Source organism: Eleutherodactylus coqui, chromosome 3, assembly GCF_035609145.1.
Source record: "Eleutherodactylus coqui strain aEleCoq1 chromosome 3, aEleCoq1.hap1, whole genome shotgun sequence".
NCBI classification, from domain to species: Eukaryota; Metazoa; Chordata; class Amphibia; order Anura; family Eleutherodactylidae; genus Eleutherodactylus; species Eleutherodactylus coqui.
The window spans coordinates 283,720,368-283,733,567 of NC_089839.1; the positions used below are offsets into that span (position 1 = coordinate 283,720,368).

A 13,200-nucleotide genomic window follows, 5' to 3' on the forward strand; every position below is an offset into this window, starting at 1 on the left:
CTATTGCCATTTTCTGTGGTTGATCACTTCTGCTCCAACAGATGCGAAAGGGCCAGAAGAAGTATTTTATCCATATTGAGACATTATAAGCCTACGATGCGGTGGAGCCGTCCTCCTCCATACCTTACTGAATTTATAATAAACAGCAGATATAATTCATATATATTACGCTGCTCTGTTGTCCTCTCAGGTGGGCACAGTTCTTTATCTCCCCGCTGATGGTCAGTGATGCCATAGACCGGGAAGTACAAGCTGTCGATAGCGGTAAGTGTTATTTTTCTCCTATTGCATTTTCCTTCGTTTTTGCTTTTTTTTTTTTCCTATTATAGACCTAAATTTGCTATGACCTAATATTACAGAATATGAGCTCGCTCGGCCCTTGGATTCTAACCGCAAGGAAATGCTTTTTGGGAGTTTGGCAAAACCTGGTCATCCAATGGGAAAGTTTTTCTGGGGTGAGTCCTTTACTATATATAACAAATTCTAGAAAGTGTTCTAATCATACGATTTTAGTAATTAATACGAAGTGTTCAGTAGTTTGTATTTCATATCTTATAATTGGATCATTGAATTGTACACCGGTGACACATTTTGTCTGAAGAGGTGTTGTCTTATGAGCAGCTTGTATATCTGCTGCTTATCCTTTGTGGATGTCTTATTCTTCTCTTGAATTCGCAGGAAATGCTCAGACCTTGAAGTACGAACCTGAACAGAAGAACATTGACACCCACGTCCGGCTGAGAGAGTTTTACAGGACGTACTACTCTGCCCACTACATGACGCTGGCGGTGCAGTCTAATGGTATGGATGCATGGCACAGAACTGGCAGTATAAGATGGTACCATTAGGCTACGTTCACACGGGCGAGCGCGATATCAGGCTGAGAAACACGGCCTGATATCACCGCTGCAAGGCGTTTTTCATGCAAAAGCGCCTCACGCCACTTCAGTGTTTTTCGTGTGTCAGAGGATTGGCAAGTGTTTCCTATTAATTTCAATGGGAAACCCCATTAGTGTGCACATCACATGGCATGTGATGTGTGTGACTGTCCTATAGAAAACAATGGGCGACGCATTCTGAGGGACGTGAAAAAATAGGACATGCGGCAATTTTTTTTTTAGTTATTTTCTAACCCAGCAGCATTGCTGTGAGGGAAAAAAGTCGCTCATGTGTATGGCTTTATTCAAAAGAATGGAGTCCATATTGGCGCGAGTTTTGTGCTTGTGTGGATGTAGCCTCAGACCTGTAACTCATCGTCTTTTCATCTCTTCAGAAAATCTCGATACGCTGGAAGAATGGGTGAGGGAGATTTTTAGCAAGATCCCAAATAAGTAAGTATTTCGTGAGGTTTCACGTCATGTGATCTGTGTTCTGCTCCGATCCCCAAATGGTCATTTACAACATTTTTTACAGCACAATGAAAGTATCTTTGGTTTTCTCTTTCCCCATAGCGGTTTGCAAAAACCTGATTTTAGCCACCTGAGTGACCCTTTCGACACCCCAGGATTTAATTCGCTCTATAGAGGTTTGTATTCTGGACATGTTCATTATCATCGGTTTTGTGTTTTTGTTTTTACTTTTGTTCTGTGCCTGAATGCTGTCTACTTCCCATGGTTTATTAAAAAAAAAACCTCTTGCTCCATTGTTAAAGGGGTTGTCTCATGAAGACTGCCCTGTAGGGCATACAAATGTCACTAAAGGGGCATCTGCCGCTTGGATCCCAGAATGGAGAGCTACTCAATCTGTATATGTAATAACATTGATGTTCATTTATCACTGCAGCCAGGTAGTAGGGAAAACAAGTAGGATGCTTGTCAGTATAGTCAGGCCTCCCTCACACAGGGCGTTTGCAGAAACGCAGCGTTTTTCAACGCTGCGTTTACTGTAGATTCCGCCCCGTTTCAGCAGCGCTGGCATACTTTATGCCAGCGTTTTGGCTGCGTTTTCAGCTCGGCTGAAAACGCAGCCAAGGATGCTGAAAAGAAAAAAAGAAAGCAATACTCGCCTAGCTGCTGCAGTCCGGGTCGCGGCCGCTGGTCTCTGCTGCTGATCCGGGCTTCTTCTGCACTTACAAGTCTGTTGCCGTAGACCAGGTTTGAGAACCCCGCCTCCAGCAATAGAGTGCTGAAACCGCTGCCCATTCATTTCAAAGAGCGACGCAAGACTGAAAACGCCAAAAAATAGAACTTGCATCACTGTCAAAGCGCAGCGTTGGAAGGCGCTGCGTTTTCAGCCCTGCGTGAGCAGCCCCATTGAAATGAATGAGAGCCTTGTACAACGTTTAGCGCTGGGCTGAAAAGGCAGCGCTAAACGCTGTACAAAACGCCCTGTGTGAGGGACGCCTCAGAGGTATAACCAGTAGAAGGGGTGAGATTGTGATCCTGTTGCATAGAGCTCTGGTGAGGCCACATCTAAAATATCTTTACAAAAAAAAAAATCCTACACTGTGTGTGTGTAGACTTTTGTTTTTTTTTTGTTTAAAAGCTCTTTTAGATGTGGTCATGTAAAGATAATTTATTTACACAGTATAGAATTATTTTCTTTTAATTTACTTATTATTTGGAGATATTGTATAAAAAAAAACAACAAATTTTGTACTGACTCCAAATATGGTGAAATTGCGGGGGCACAAGATTCTGAGATTAGTTGGGAAGAAGCAATTTCAGAAAATAGTATCTTGCTGTAAGAGTAGTGAATGCTTGGAAGAAACTTCCAGCAAACATGGTTGGAAAATCAAGTGTGAGTTTTAAGGTCCATTTACATGCAAAGGCAATTGTTCAAAGGATTGAAAGATTGACAGTTTTCCCGATCATTTTGCATAAAGTGCTAATGGACACTAATGTCCATTAGCATTTTATTAGCTTAATTTGCATTTAAAAGGGCCTCCTGGAACTGTTTGCAGAGCACAGCATGCGGTCTGAGCTCCGCACACAGCTCTATTGTTCTCACACAGGCTGTCTTCAGAATACAATGTAGACAGCATGCAGTCCCTGTCATCTTCTCTTCAGCTGAATGATGAATTTTAAGCTCAACCTTAAAATCATTGTTCACCCGAAAAGTAAACAAGGACAGCATTTACACGCAACGATGATCACTTATATGCCATAGTTTGAACACATCTTGAGCAATAATCGTTGCGTGTAAACGGGCCTTTAGCCTTGGATACATATATATCTATTGTCAAAGGAAATAATACAATGGCAGACTAGATGGACCGAGTGGTCTTTTTCTGTCGTCCGTCTTCCCTGTTGCTATCTGAATGGCCGCTGTGTAATCTTACATGTCACCTGCAGCGGATGGTGGCCTCCTATATGGAAGGTTGTTGTCTGTGATAAAACACAGATATATGTAAAGTTTTTTTTGTAAATTGTATACATTACTCATTATAATGTACAGTGGAGTTGAGCAAACGTACTCTTCCGAGAGAGAACAAAAAAAAAAAGCTCGGCACCCGGCGGGCCACATACAAAAATGCTCGAGTCTCCCATTGTAGTCAATGGGATTTCGTTACTGGAGTAGAGCTCTCAAATTTTATGAAAAGCTCAACTCGACTAACGATGACCCGAGCATTTGGGTGCTCGCTCATCTCTAATGTACAGTCATGCTGTTTTTATTAACCTGATGACCAGTAGGCACTCGGGGTAACGTGTCCCATCTCTTGTGTAGTTGTCCCCGTTAAGAAGGTTCATGCTCTCACTATAACTTGGGCCCTTCCACCCCAGGAAAAGTTTTACAAGTAAGTATCCATCTGGCTTTAGCTATGTCTCCTTGTGCTCCCTTTTGGTGTAGAGAGCTTGTCATTAGAAGTTTTCACTTTGCCGTTGTCTTCACATACTGCAGTTTTCTTCAATGTGTGGGGTTTTTCTTCGCTTTTGAGCCAAAACTAGGACCAGTTGAAAAGCAGATTTTTTTTTTTTTCTTTCCAGTTTTTAGCCATTTTTCATTGCCTAACCCCCTTTCTTACCCTAATGTCCCTTTTTCAAGATTCTCATTTGCCCAAGCCAACGAGCTGGTGACGTCCTCACCATCTGGTTTGCGTTCCAGCAGCATGTTTAGCAGTTCTCGCTTCCTTGTTGTTCAGTTTTTCACATTCCTATATGAAACCCTGAACAATCACTGTTTAAACTGCCCGACGAGTGAACGAGCCGCACTGATTTTTATGGCGGCGGCTGAAACTGAATGATGAAGAGAGCCTTGTGATTGTCGCTCGTTCAGCCGTTGACTCGCGTGTAAACTGAACGGTTATCGCTCAGTTCAGCTTGTTTCTGAATGATAATTGTTCTGTGTAAATGCAGTATAAGATGTCCTCTGGCTCGCCAAATCCTAGCCTTTTAACCCTTTTATCACCGGAGTTGGAAAAGTGGCCTCAGCATGAAGAAAGGGCCTACTCCCCTTCAATCAAGTTAGGCCACGCTCACATCATCTTCATCCCTCTGGTATGATTTCCATTGTGCGGCTTCATCTTAGTAGCCAAGCAATGAAAGTTCCAGAAGCCCAGGACCCGAATGGTACCCAGTGGAGCTTTTTGACTATATTGGGGGCAGTCAGGTTGCATCAGGGCATTTTCCCTACCTAAAACAAGCGTCATATAGCCACTGATGTGACAAAAATGTTATAAGTTTTGTAGCTGCTAAAATGAGAAAAGGCAAAAAAAAAAAATATATAGTCTGGGAATAAATTTCAAACAGACTTGGTCATTATGGGGTTAAAATATTTAAAAATATTTAAAACCTGCACTGTGTGAGCCTGGCCTGTTAAAGGGGAATTCAGGAATGGGAGAAAGCTGAGCGACATCCAATCTGTGATCAAATTAATTGTCGCCCAACTTTATCGGACTTGCATAGATACTTACATACTTTATAAAATGTCTCCATAGACTTTTTTTTAAAGGGGTATTCCAATCTCGGCAAGTTCCGCTATCCAGAAAAATTTCATAAAAGTGAATGGGACCATGAGAAATTGCCAAGTACCTGAACTCGCTATCTCTGATCGTTCCCATAGAAGTGAATGGCGCAGCGGCTTGCACGCGCGGCCACTGCTGTCAGAGTTCAGAGACGTGCAAAGGCGATATCTTTGAATCAATGTGGGTCCCAGCGGTTGGACCCCCACTAATTGGCAAATTATTTTCTATGCTGTGGATAAGGGATGACTTCCTGTGAGATGTGAATACCCCTTATAATAACAAGAATGAGAGAACTTCAGTTCTGCAATATCTGCTGTACTGAATCGTAGTCCAGTGCCTAGCATGTAGCTGGCACCTGAGCACTGGTCATGGTTTTATCTTGTCAACTACATTTTAATTTGCTCTTTACTGATATATTGTAATTAGAGATGAGCGAGTATACTCGGTAAGGCACATTACTCGAGCGAGTAGTGCCTTAGCCAAGTATCTCCCTGCTCGTCTCTAAAGATTCGGGGATCGGCGCGGGTGACAGGTGAGTTGCGGCGGGGAGCAGAGAGGGAGAGAGAGATCTCCCCTCCGTTCCTCCCCGCTCTCCCCCGCCGCTCCCCGTTCCCCGCCGGCCCCGAATCTTTAGAGACGAGCAGGGAGATACTCGGCTAAGGCACTACTCGCTCGAGTAATGTGCCTTAGCGAGTATACTCGCTCATCTCTATTTGTAATCTATTTTTAGGGTGAAACCTCTTCACTATATATCATGGCTGATAGGACACGAGGGGAAAGGCAGCATCCTGTCCCTGCTGCGCAAGAAGTAAGTCTGTAATATACTGTACTGCGTGCCGCATTTGTGGCAGAAATGTTTGTAACTTTCATACTAACCTAAATGGGGCACAACTCCTCCATTTAGGTGCATAGAATGTGTTTTGCAACAATTTTGCAAGCGTACCCTGCCAACTTAACTGAGCGCCTGTAACTCAATGGTTATCCCTACATCAGCTTACTGCACTTGATATAAATGCAGTAATCTGATTTACAATACTTGATATCCGTTATACTTCCTAGTTTGCAATTCATCAAAGCAGACTGTACAGATATTAGAAGACTGGAGGATTTCGACTTTGAAACCTCCAAAATTGTGACTGCAGCTGTTGTCTATAATACAGACTGTAGCTCCGCTAGTGATAAATAGGGTAATGGAACTATTTGTTTGTTCTCCCCTCGCAGGTGCTGGGCCCTCGCTCTGTTTGGAGGGAACAGTGAGACCGGCTTTGAACAGAATACAACATACTCTGTGTTCAGTATCTCCATCACGCTGACGGATGCAGGATATGAGCACTTCTATGAGGTATGATAAATATCAAATATCTCCTCTCTTGTGTAGCAACTGGAGTTCCCCTTTAAGAGAGGTTCTTCTGTTTTGTACTGACAGATATGCTGATTACATTGGTCAATCACTTTTACCAAGCAGTTTAGTGGTTTTGCAAATCTTGCTTTCTAACTTTGCAGGGCTTGACTGTAATGAGTCCAATGAAACTCCTGTATATTTATATACTGTATACACACTCCCATCTTCCTCCTCCTCCCAGACGCTGATTGTCAGGTCCTTTTGTGTTACTATGCACATAGCGGGACCTGCATCGGCATCTGGAGGGGCTGTGTCTATATAGGAGCTTGCCAGCTATTCATTGGACTCTCCAAGTCAGTCTCTGCAACATTTTTTAAAAGTAAGACTTGCAAACCCACTAAACCTGCCAGTGTCATTGACAGACTGCTAAACTCCGTGCGTTTGTCACTATACCCTGCTGTCCACAGCTCAGGCAGCTTGAATATGGTCCCTCTTTGTTTGCTATCAAAGTGTCACATGATGTCAGTATAAATGCATTGGTTCTTAAAGGCCCCCCCTGAATTAGCTACACCTCTAAGCAAGCAACATGAAGAACAAGAAGCTCTCCAAACAGGTCAAAGACAAAGTTGTGGAGAGGTATAGATCAGGTTGAATTATGTAAAAGTATCCCAAACTTTGGACATTCCTCGAAGCTCCATTACATCCATAATAAGACAACGGAAAGAATCTGGCACAAGTACAAACCTGACGAGAGGACCGCCCACCGAAACTCACAGTTCGGAGAAATAGGGCATTAATTAGACATTTAACAAAGACCCCAACGATAACTCTGAAAAAGTGTCAAAAATCTACAACAGAGATGGAAGTAACTGTTCATAGGACCATTACAAGCTGTATATCCCACAAAGGAGATGGAAAAATCTGTCTGTAGGGCACTATAAGTTGTACACACTGCCGAGTGGGGATTTATGGAAGAGTGGCCAGGAAAAATGCTGTTGATTAAAGGGGTTTTGCATTAGGAAAAAAAAATCAATACTTGCCTATTCCTTCCCCTCAGTCTTCTTAATGCATCTTCTCCCGACTCCCCGGGTCACGTGACCTTTAGCCATCCGTATCCTCTTCTTCCTTGTTTGGAGCGTCCATTAGCTGCAGTTCACTTCCTGCAGGGTAATTGTACACTATGTAATTAGTGACATAGCATTCCCTGCCTAGCAGAGAATACCGAGACATTGACAGCCTGCTTTGGCGCTCATGTATGATATCTCGCCAAAAGTGTTTCATATAGTATATGAATAGGTGGAGGAATAGGTAAGGATAGAATTGTATTTTTGTTTTAATGACAGAACCCCTTTAGAGGAAAACATAAGAAAACATTTTTTTGTGTTAATTAAGTGTGCTGACACTTTTTGAAATAAAATCTAATTAACAATTTTGCACCGTTTTGTCTTCTGCAGCATTTACATATCCCTGTATATAGAAAGTGCAGTCTAAGTCTCAGTAGGAGATCTGTCATTGAGGCTGGACTGACTGTTTAGATTTCTTTCCTGCACTTTCTTATCAGCTAATTAAAGGGGTTGTCCCGCGCCGAAACGGGTTTTTTTTTAAATTTTCAATAGCCCCCCCCCGTTCGGCGCGAGACAAACCCGATGCAGGGGTTAAAAAAGAAAACCGGATAGTGCTTACCTGAATCCCTGCGCTCCGGTGACTTCTTACTTACCTGGTAAAGATGGCCGCCGGGATCTTCACCCTCGGTGGACCGCAGGTCTTCTGTGCGGTCCATTGCCGATTCCAGCCTCCTGATTGGCTGGAATCGGCACGTGACGGGGCGGAGCTACGAGGAGCCGCTCTCCGGCACGAGCGGCCCCATTGAGAAAAGAAGAAGACCGGACTGCGCAAGCGCGTCTTATCCGGCGATTAGACACTGAAAATTAGACGGCACCATGGAAACGAGGACGCTAGCAACGGAGCAGGTAAGTGAATAACTTCTGTATGGCTCATAATTAATGCACAATGTACATTACAAAGTGCATTAATATGGCCATACAGAAGTGTATACCCCCACTTGCTTTCGCGGGACAACCCCTTTAATGATTACAACAACATTTATCTTTGTTGTGGTCATGAACTAGTTGGGAAAAAGTGCAAGAGAGAAGATCAAAGGACTGTTATCGTCTCATCCAAATGGTATGTGAGAAGTTGTGTACACAAATCACTGACACATGACACAGCCAGTATCATCTGACAATGATGCTCTTCTGTTTTATTAACATCGTCACGGTACAAATATACTCTAGATTACCCAGCATTAGAAATACATGCCTCCCTGTAATCATAAGAACTTATGATTGGCTCTAGGTGCTAATGGTTTTACATATGTCAATGCCTTAAGGTGAGTTACTACTAAACACGTGATTCATAAAAGCCCATTTACACGAGCAGATAATCGCTCAAAGATCGCTCAAACAACAGTTTGAGTGACAGCATAAAAAATAATTGGTATTTAAATAGCTACTCGGCTACTTAAATACCAATTATGTATGTAAATGAAGCTTTCCCTGAGTGCAACTACCCGTGGAGAACGACGGATAAAACTGATTGCTAAAATCAAGTGAGCTTGATTTTAACGATCACCAAAAAGTGCCAGAAATGCAGGTGCCCCGCACCCATTTACACACACCGATTATCGCTAAAACGATCACCGATTAGCAAATTTTTAGCGATAATCGTCCAGTGTAAATGGGCCTTAAGAAATGAAACTTAAGTGCTCTTTCACACGGGTGTAGGCATTTTTACGTGCGCCCGCTGACGTCATAAAAATGCGTGAACAGGTACACAAATCTGTCGTTTGTGCGTCCGTTCAGACGGCCTGGCGCATATACGCAGCTAAACTCCAGCAGCTGTCATAGGCTCCCATAGGAGTCTATGCAGCAGCCGACGTTTTCCGGGCAGTAAGATAGTTCCAGGACTATCTTTCCTGCCTGGCCGAAATGCGCTAGCTTGGCCGGCCGGGCGTTTTTTATGCGGTGGAAAATCCCCCGTCTGATCTGATGCATTGGAATCCAATGCATCAGATGGTAGCGTATATCGGCCGGCGGTGAAAACTGTTTGTGTGAATAAGCGCTAAGAGGGAGAATAGGCTTAATCTGTGTTCACTGTTCTAATAGCTTCTCTCCGAATGGAGGGGGATCAGAACCCGCTATCTCAGGACATTCCTAAGCCAGGGAAAGATATGTAGGAGTATGTGCCAGCATCTTATACATGCCAGTGTATAACAAGAACAAGTTAACCATTTATATGCTAGCTTTTCACTAAGAAGGAAGATATACCACGTATAATATACATATACACGTGTTTGTATAGGTTAATGTGAGAAACCTATAAAAAGAGATCTAGTAATAAATGTATGCTAATCTATAAATACAACAACTGAAAACTAAGGACCCTTTTACATTGAACAACTCGTTCAGAATATCGCCGGACCGTGCCAATCTGAGCGATAACCATTCAGTGTAAACCCTGCCAATAATTCATTTGCTTATCTTCAGTTTAGGCAGGTGTAAAAATGAAGGTACAATTGGCCTGTGTAAGGAGGCAGCCATTTATCTATGAACAACTGCCTGTTTACTCTGAATAGAGTAAACCATTTCTGCCCCCCTCCGCCTGCATTCACTGAGCGATCATCATTCCTGTTTGAAAGCACAGGAGCAATCCTCTATGGGACTACAGTTGGGTGCTTAAGCACCGGACAATCATGTCCATGTAAAAGGGCTGTAAGTCAGTCCAGCTTCACTGACAGATTTTTACAGAGACTTAAAGCCCATTTACATTGTGCGATCATTTTGCATAAACTTTTAAGTAGCTACTCGGCTACTTAAAGGGGTTGTCTCGCGAAAGCAAGTGGGGTTATACACTTCTGTATGGCCATATTAATGCACTTTGTAATATACATCGTGCATTAAATATGAGCCATACAGAAGTTATTCACTTACCTGCTCCGTTGCTAGCGTCCCCGTCGCCATGGCTCCGTCTAATTTCGGTGTCTTCTTGCTTTTTTAGACGCGCTTGCGTAGATGGGTCTTCTTCCTTCGGCTCAGCTCGGAAGCAGCTGTTTTGGCTCCGCCCCCTTGTACGCGTCATCGCGTAGCTCTGCCCCCGTCACATGTGCCGATTCCAGCCAATCAGGAGGCTGGAACCGGCACACGTCATGGGGCGGAGCTACGCGATGATGCGTACAAGGGGGCGGAGCCAAAACGCTGATGCTTCCGAGACCAGCCGAAGGGAGAAGATCCATCATGGCGACGGGGATGCTAGCAACGGAGCAGGTAAGTGAATAACTTCTGTATGGCTCATATTTAATGCACGATGTATATTACAAAGTGCATTAATATGGCCATACAGAAGTACTTAACCCCACTTGCTTTCGCGAGACAACCCCTTTAAGAGCAATTAAGTGTGTAATTAAACTCTTTAGGGCTCTTATCTGCTTTCAGTTCTTTTGTTCTCCAGGGGGAAATAATGCTGTCAGAATTACCCACGGAGAACTGCTGATAAGGCAGATTTTTAGGTTGGCCTGAATTTTAACGATGAGCTAGCAGTGCACTAAAAATGCACGCTGGCCGAACATTTAAAACACAACGATGATCGTTGAAACGATTGCTTTCTAGCAATTTTTTTTTTTTGAGCGATCACCGCTCCGTGTAATTGGGCCTTTAGACTGCAGTGTCTATAAACAGTGATATGTAGAAGCTGCAGAAGACAGACGCTGCAAAATGTTACATTACACCCTATAGTAAAAATGAGTCGGCCCAAAATGCTTTGCATTCAAGTGTGAAAAAAAAAAAATCTACCTCCCTCCCCCAAAGAAAAGGTGTTCATAGCGTTTTTACTGTTTGAGCCATAATAAAATTATATATATATATTGCACCTTCAAAGTGGTTGGCATGTTGTGTAAATCAAATGGCAAAAAACCGCCCCGAAATCCATTTTACATTACCAGGTGATAATGCAGTATAGGAGGAGGATTACCTCTGCCAGGCACTGCGTGTACACGTTACTTACAGGTTTAGAAGGTGACTTTACATCATTTGTTTCCTAGGTTTCTCATTTAGTATTCCAGTATCTGAAGATGTTGCAGCAGCTCGGCCCTCAGGAGAGGTGAGTGTTACTCCATATAATTAAACGATATCTATCCAGTTACCTCTGACTATCTGATTCCTTCTCATTCTCTACCGTCAGGATCTTCCGGGAAATTCAGAAAATTGAGGCCAATGAATTTCACTATCAGGAGCAGGTATTGAGAATTATTGTTAGTTGAGTGATTGAGGTGTTTCTTCGCGTTCCCGCCTTCCGAACGTGGAAGTGTAATAGCTGCTTCAGCTTCCATTTATTTCAATGGGAGTGAAGCCCGCCATGGCACTACCTGTCCTGACCCTGATGACTATGTCTGCATCAGTCCGAGTGATCAGCTGATCTCCAGGATCTCGTGCGGTGGGTTCCTATTGGTGACCTACCCTTCTCTTAGGTCATTGGTAGTTTTTGCCTTGAAAACCCTTGTAAGTAAGATCCGTGAGTGCTCCATATCTGTATTTCAATGGTCTTGGACTGTTTTTCAAAGGAGACCATCACTGAGGCGGTTCCTCTATTGAATACATTTGACAGACGCAGCAGTGCCAACCAGACTGTGCTCTTTGGACACTGGGTTAGGATCGCTCCTGCTGTTAAAACATAGAGCATATATGGGACGTGAGGTGCAACTATTGGAGGTTTCTGTCTCAGATCTAAAACATTGCAGAATATTAAAGTTTTTTGTTTTTCTTTTTTCTTTTTCTTTTTAGACTGATCCTATAGAATATGTTGAGAATATCTGTGAGAACATGCAGCTGTTTCCTAAAGAAGATTTCCTGACTGGAGACCAGCTTCTCTTCGATTACAACCCTGATGTGAGTTAAGGCCCTTTTACACGCAAAGATAATCTTTCAAAGGACTGAAAGATTTAGCGATCTATTTGCATAAAGCGTTAATGGCCATTACCACATTTAACATCTTCATTTGTATGTAAAAGGACTTCCAGGAGCTGTTTGCAGAGCCCAGTGTGTGTTTAATCACACGCCCAGCCGTGCAAACTGCTGCGTTGTCCTGCTCACAGCTGACGGCTACATTGTTATCTGCCGACTCCCTTGGAGAGAACAGCGTGCGGTCTATTAGGAGATCAATGTATTTGCTTTATTTCTCTGTAGCTGAACAATAGATTTTAAGTTCACCTTAAAATCATCATTCAAGTGAAACGTGCACGATGCCCGCGATTACATGTAACGATTATCGCTCATTTTCGGTCGTTTGAACGGATTTTGCGCGATAATCGTTACGTGTAAATGGGCATTTACTGTCTGAGGCTCTTGGTTGCTTTGCTCCTACAGATTGAATAACCACATTCTTGTATGTACAGGTGATTGCCGATGCTCTTCGGGAACTGACCCCCGAGAAAGCAAACCTGCTGCTCCTTTCCCCAGACAATGAGGGCAAATGTAACTTGAAGGAGAAATGGTTTGGCACGCAGTATAACATTGAAGGTAGCTATATCCTAAAAGTATAACAGTCGTCCATGTATAACACTTCCATAGTTTCAATCTTCTTTACATTGTATTTACTTGCAGAAATTGATGCAAAATGGAAGGAGCTATGGGCCACGGATTTTCTTGTAAACCCGGGTCTTCATCTCCCAGCTGAGAACAAGTTCATTGGTGAGTAATGCAGGGATAAGACTCGCTTCCTGGTTCCATCTTGGCATCACCCCTACTTAAGGGATTTACAGTCGTTTCTTCATCACATCTACAGCCACCGACTTTACCCTGAAGATCGCAGACTGCCCAGACACAGAGTTTCCTGAAAAGATCCTGGACCTTGAGCAGGGCTGTCTGTGGTACAAGAAAGACAACAAGTTTAAGATCCCTAAAGG

The 13,200-nt window shown here is 43.2% G+C and overlaps 1 protein-coding gene across 1 annotated transcript in view; it reads left to right on the top strand.

The window, feature by feature from the left end:
- Positions 1 to 13,200, top strand: part of NRDC (nardilysin convertase) — a 53,551-nt gene that overhangs the window by 8,830 nt on the left and 31,521 nt on the right. Inside the window, exons 5-18 of the mRNA XM_066597600.1 lie at positions 191 to 264; positions 360 to 455; positions 679 to 801; positions 1,274 to 1,331; positions 1,452 to 1,525; positions 3,667 to 3,736; positions 5,634 to 5,711; positions 6,125 to 6,245; positions 11,341 to 11,399; positions 11,481 to 11,535; positions 12,080 to 12,184; positions 12,691 to 12,814; positions 12,899 to 12,985; positions 13,080 to 13,199. Of these exons, the coding sequence (XP_066453697.1) occupies positions 191 to 264; positions 360 to 455; positions 679 to 801; positions 1,274 to 1,331; positions 1,452 to 1,525; positions 3,667 to 3,736; positions 5,634 to 5,711; positions 6,125 to 6,245; positions 11,341 to 11,399; positions 11,481 to 11,535; positions 12,080 to 12,184; positions 12,691 to 12,814; positions 12,899 to 12,985; positions 13,080 to 13,199 (1,244 nt within the window). The remainder of the gene's footprint in view (positions 1 to 190; positions 265 to 359; positions 456 to 678; positions 802 to 1,273; positions 1,332 to 1,451; positions 1,526 to 3,666; positions 3,737 to 5,633; positions 5,712 to 6,124; positions 6,246 to 11,340; positions 11,400 to 11,480; positions 11,536 to 12,079; positions 12,185 to 12,690; positions 12,815 to 12,898; positions 12,986 to 13,079; position 13,200) is intronic.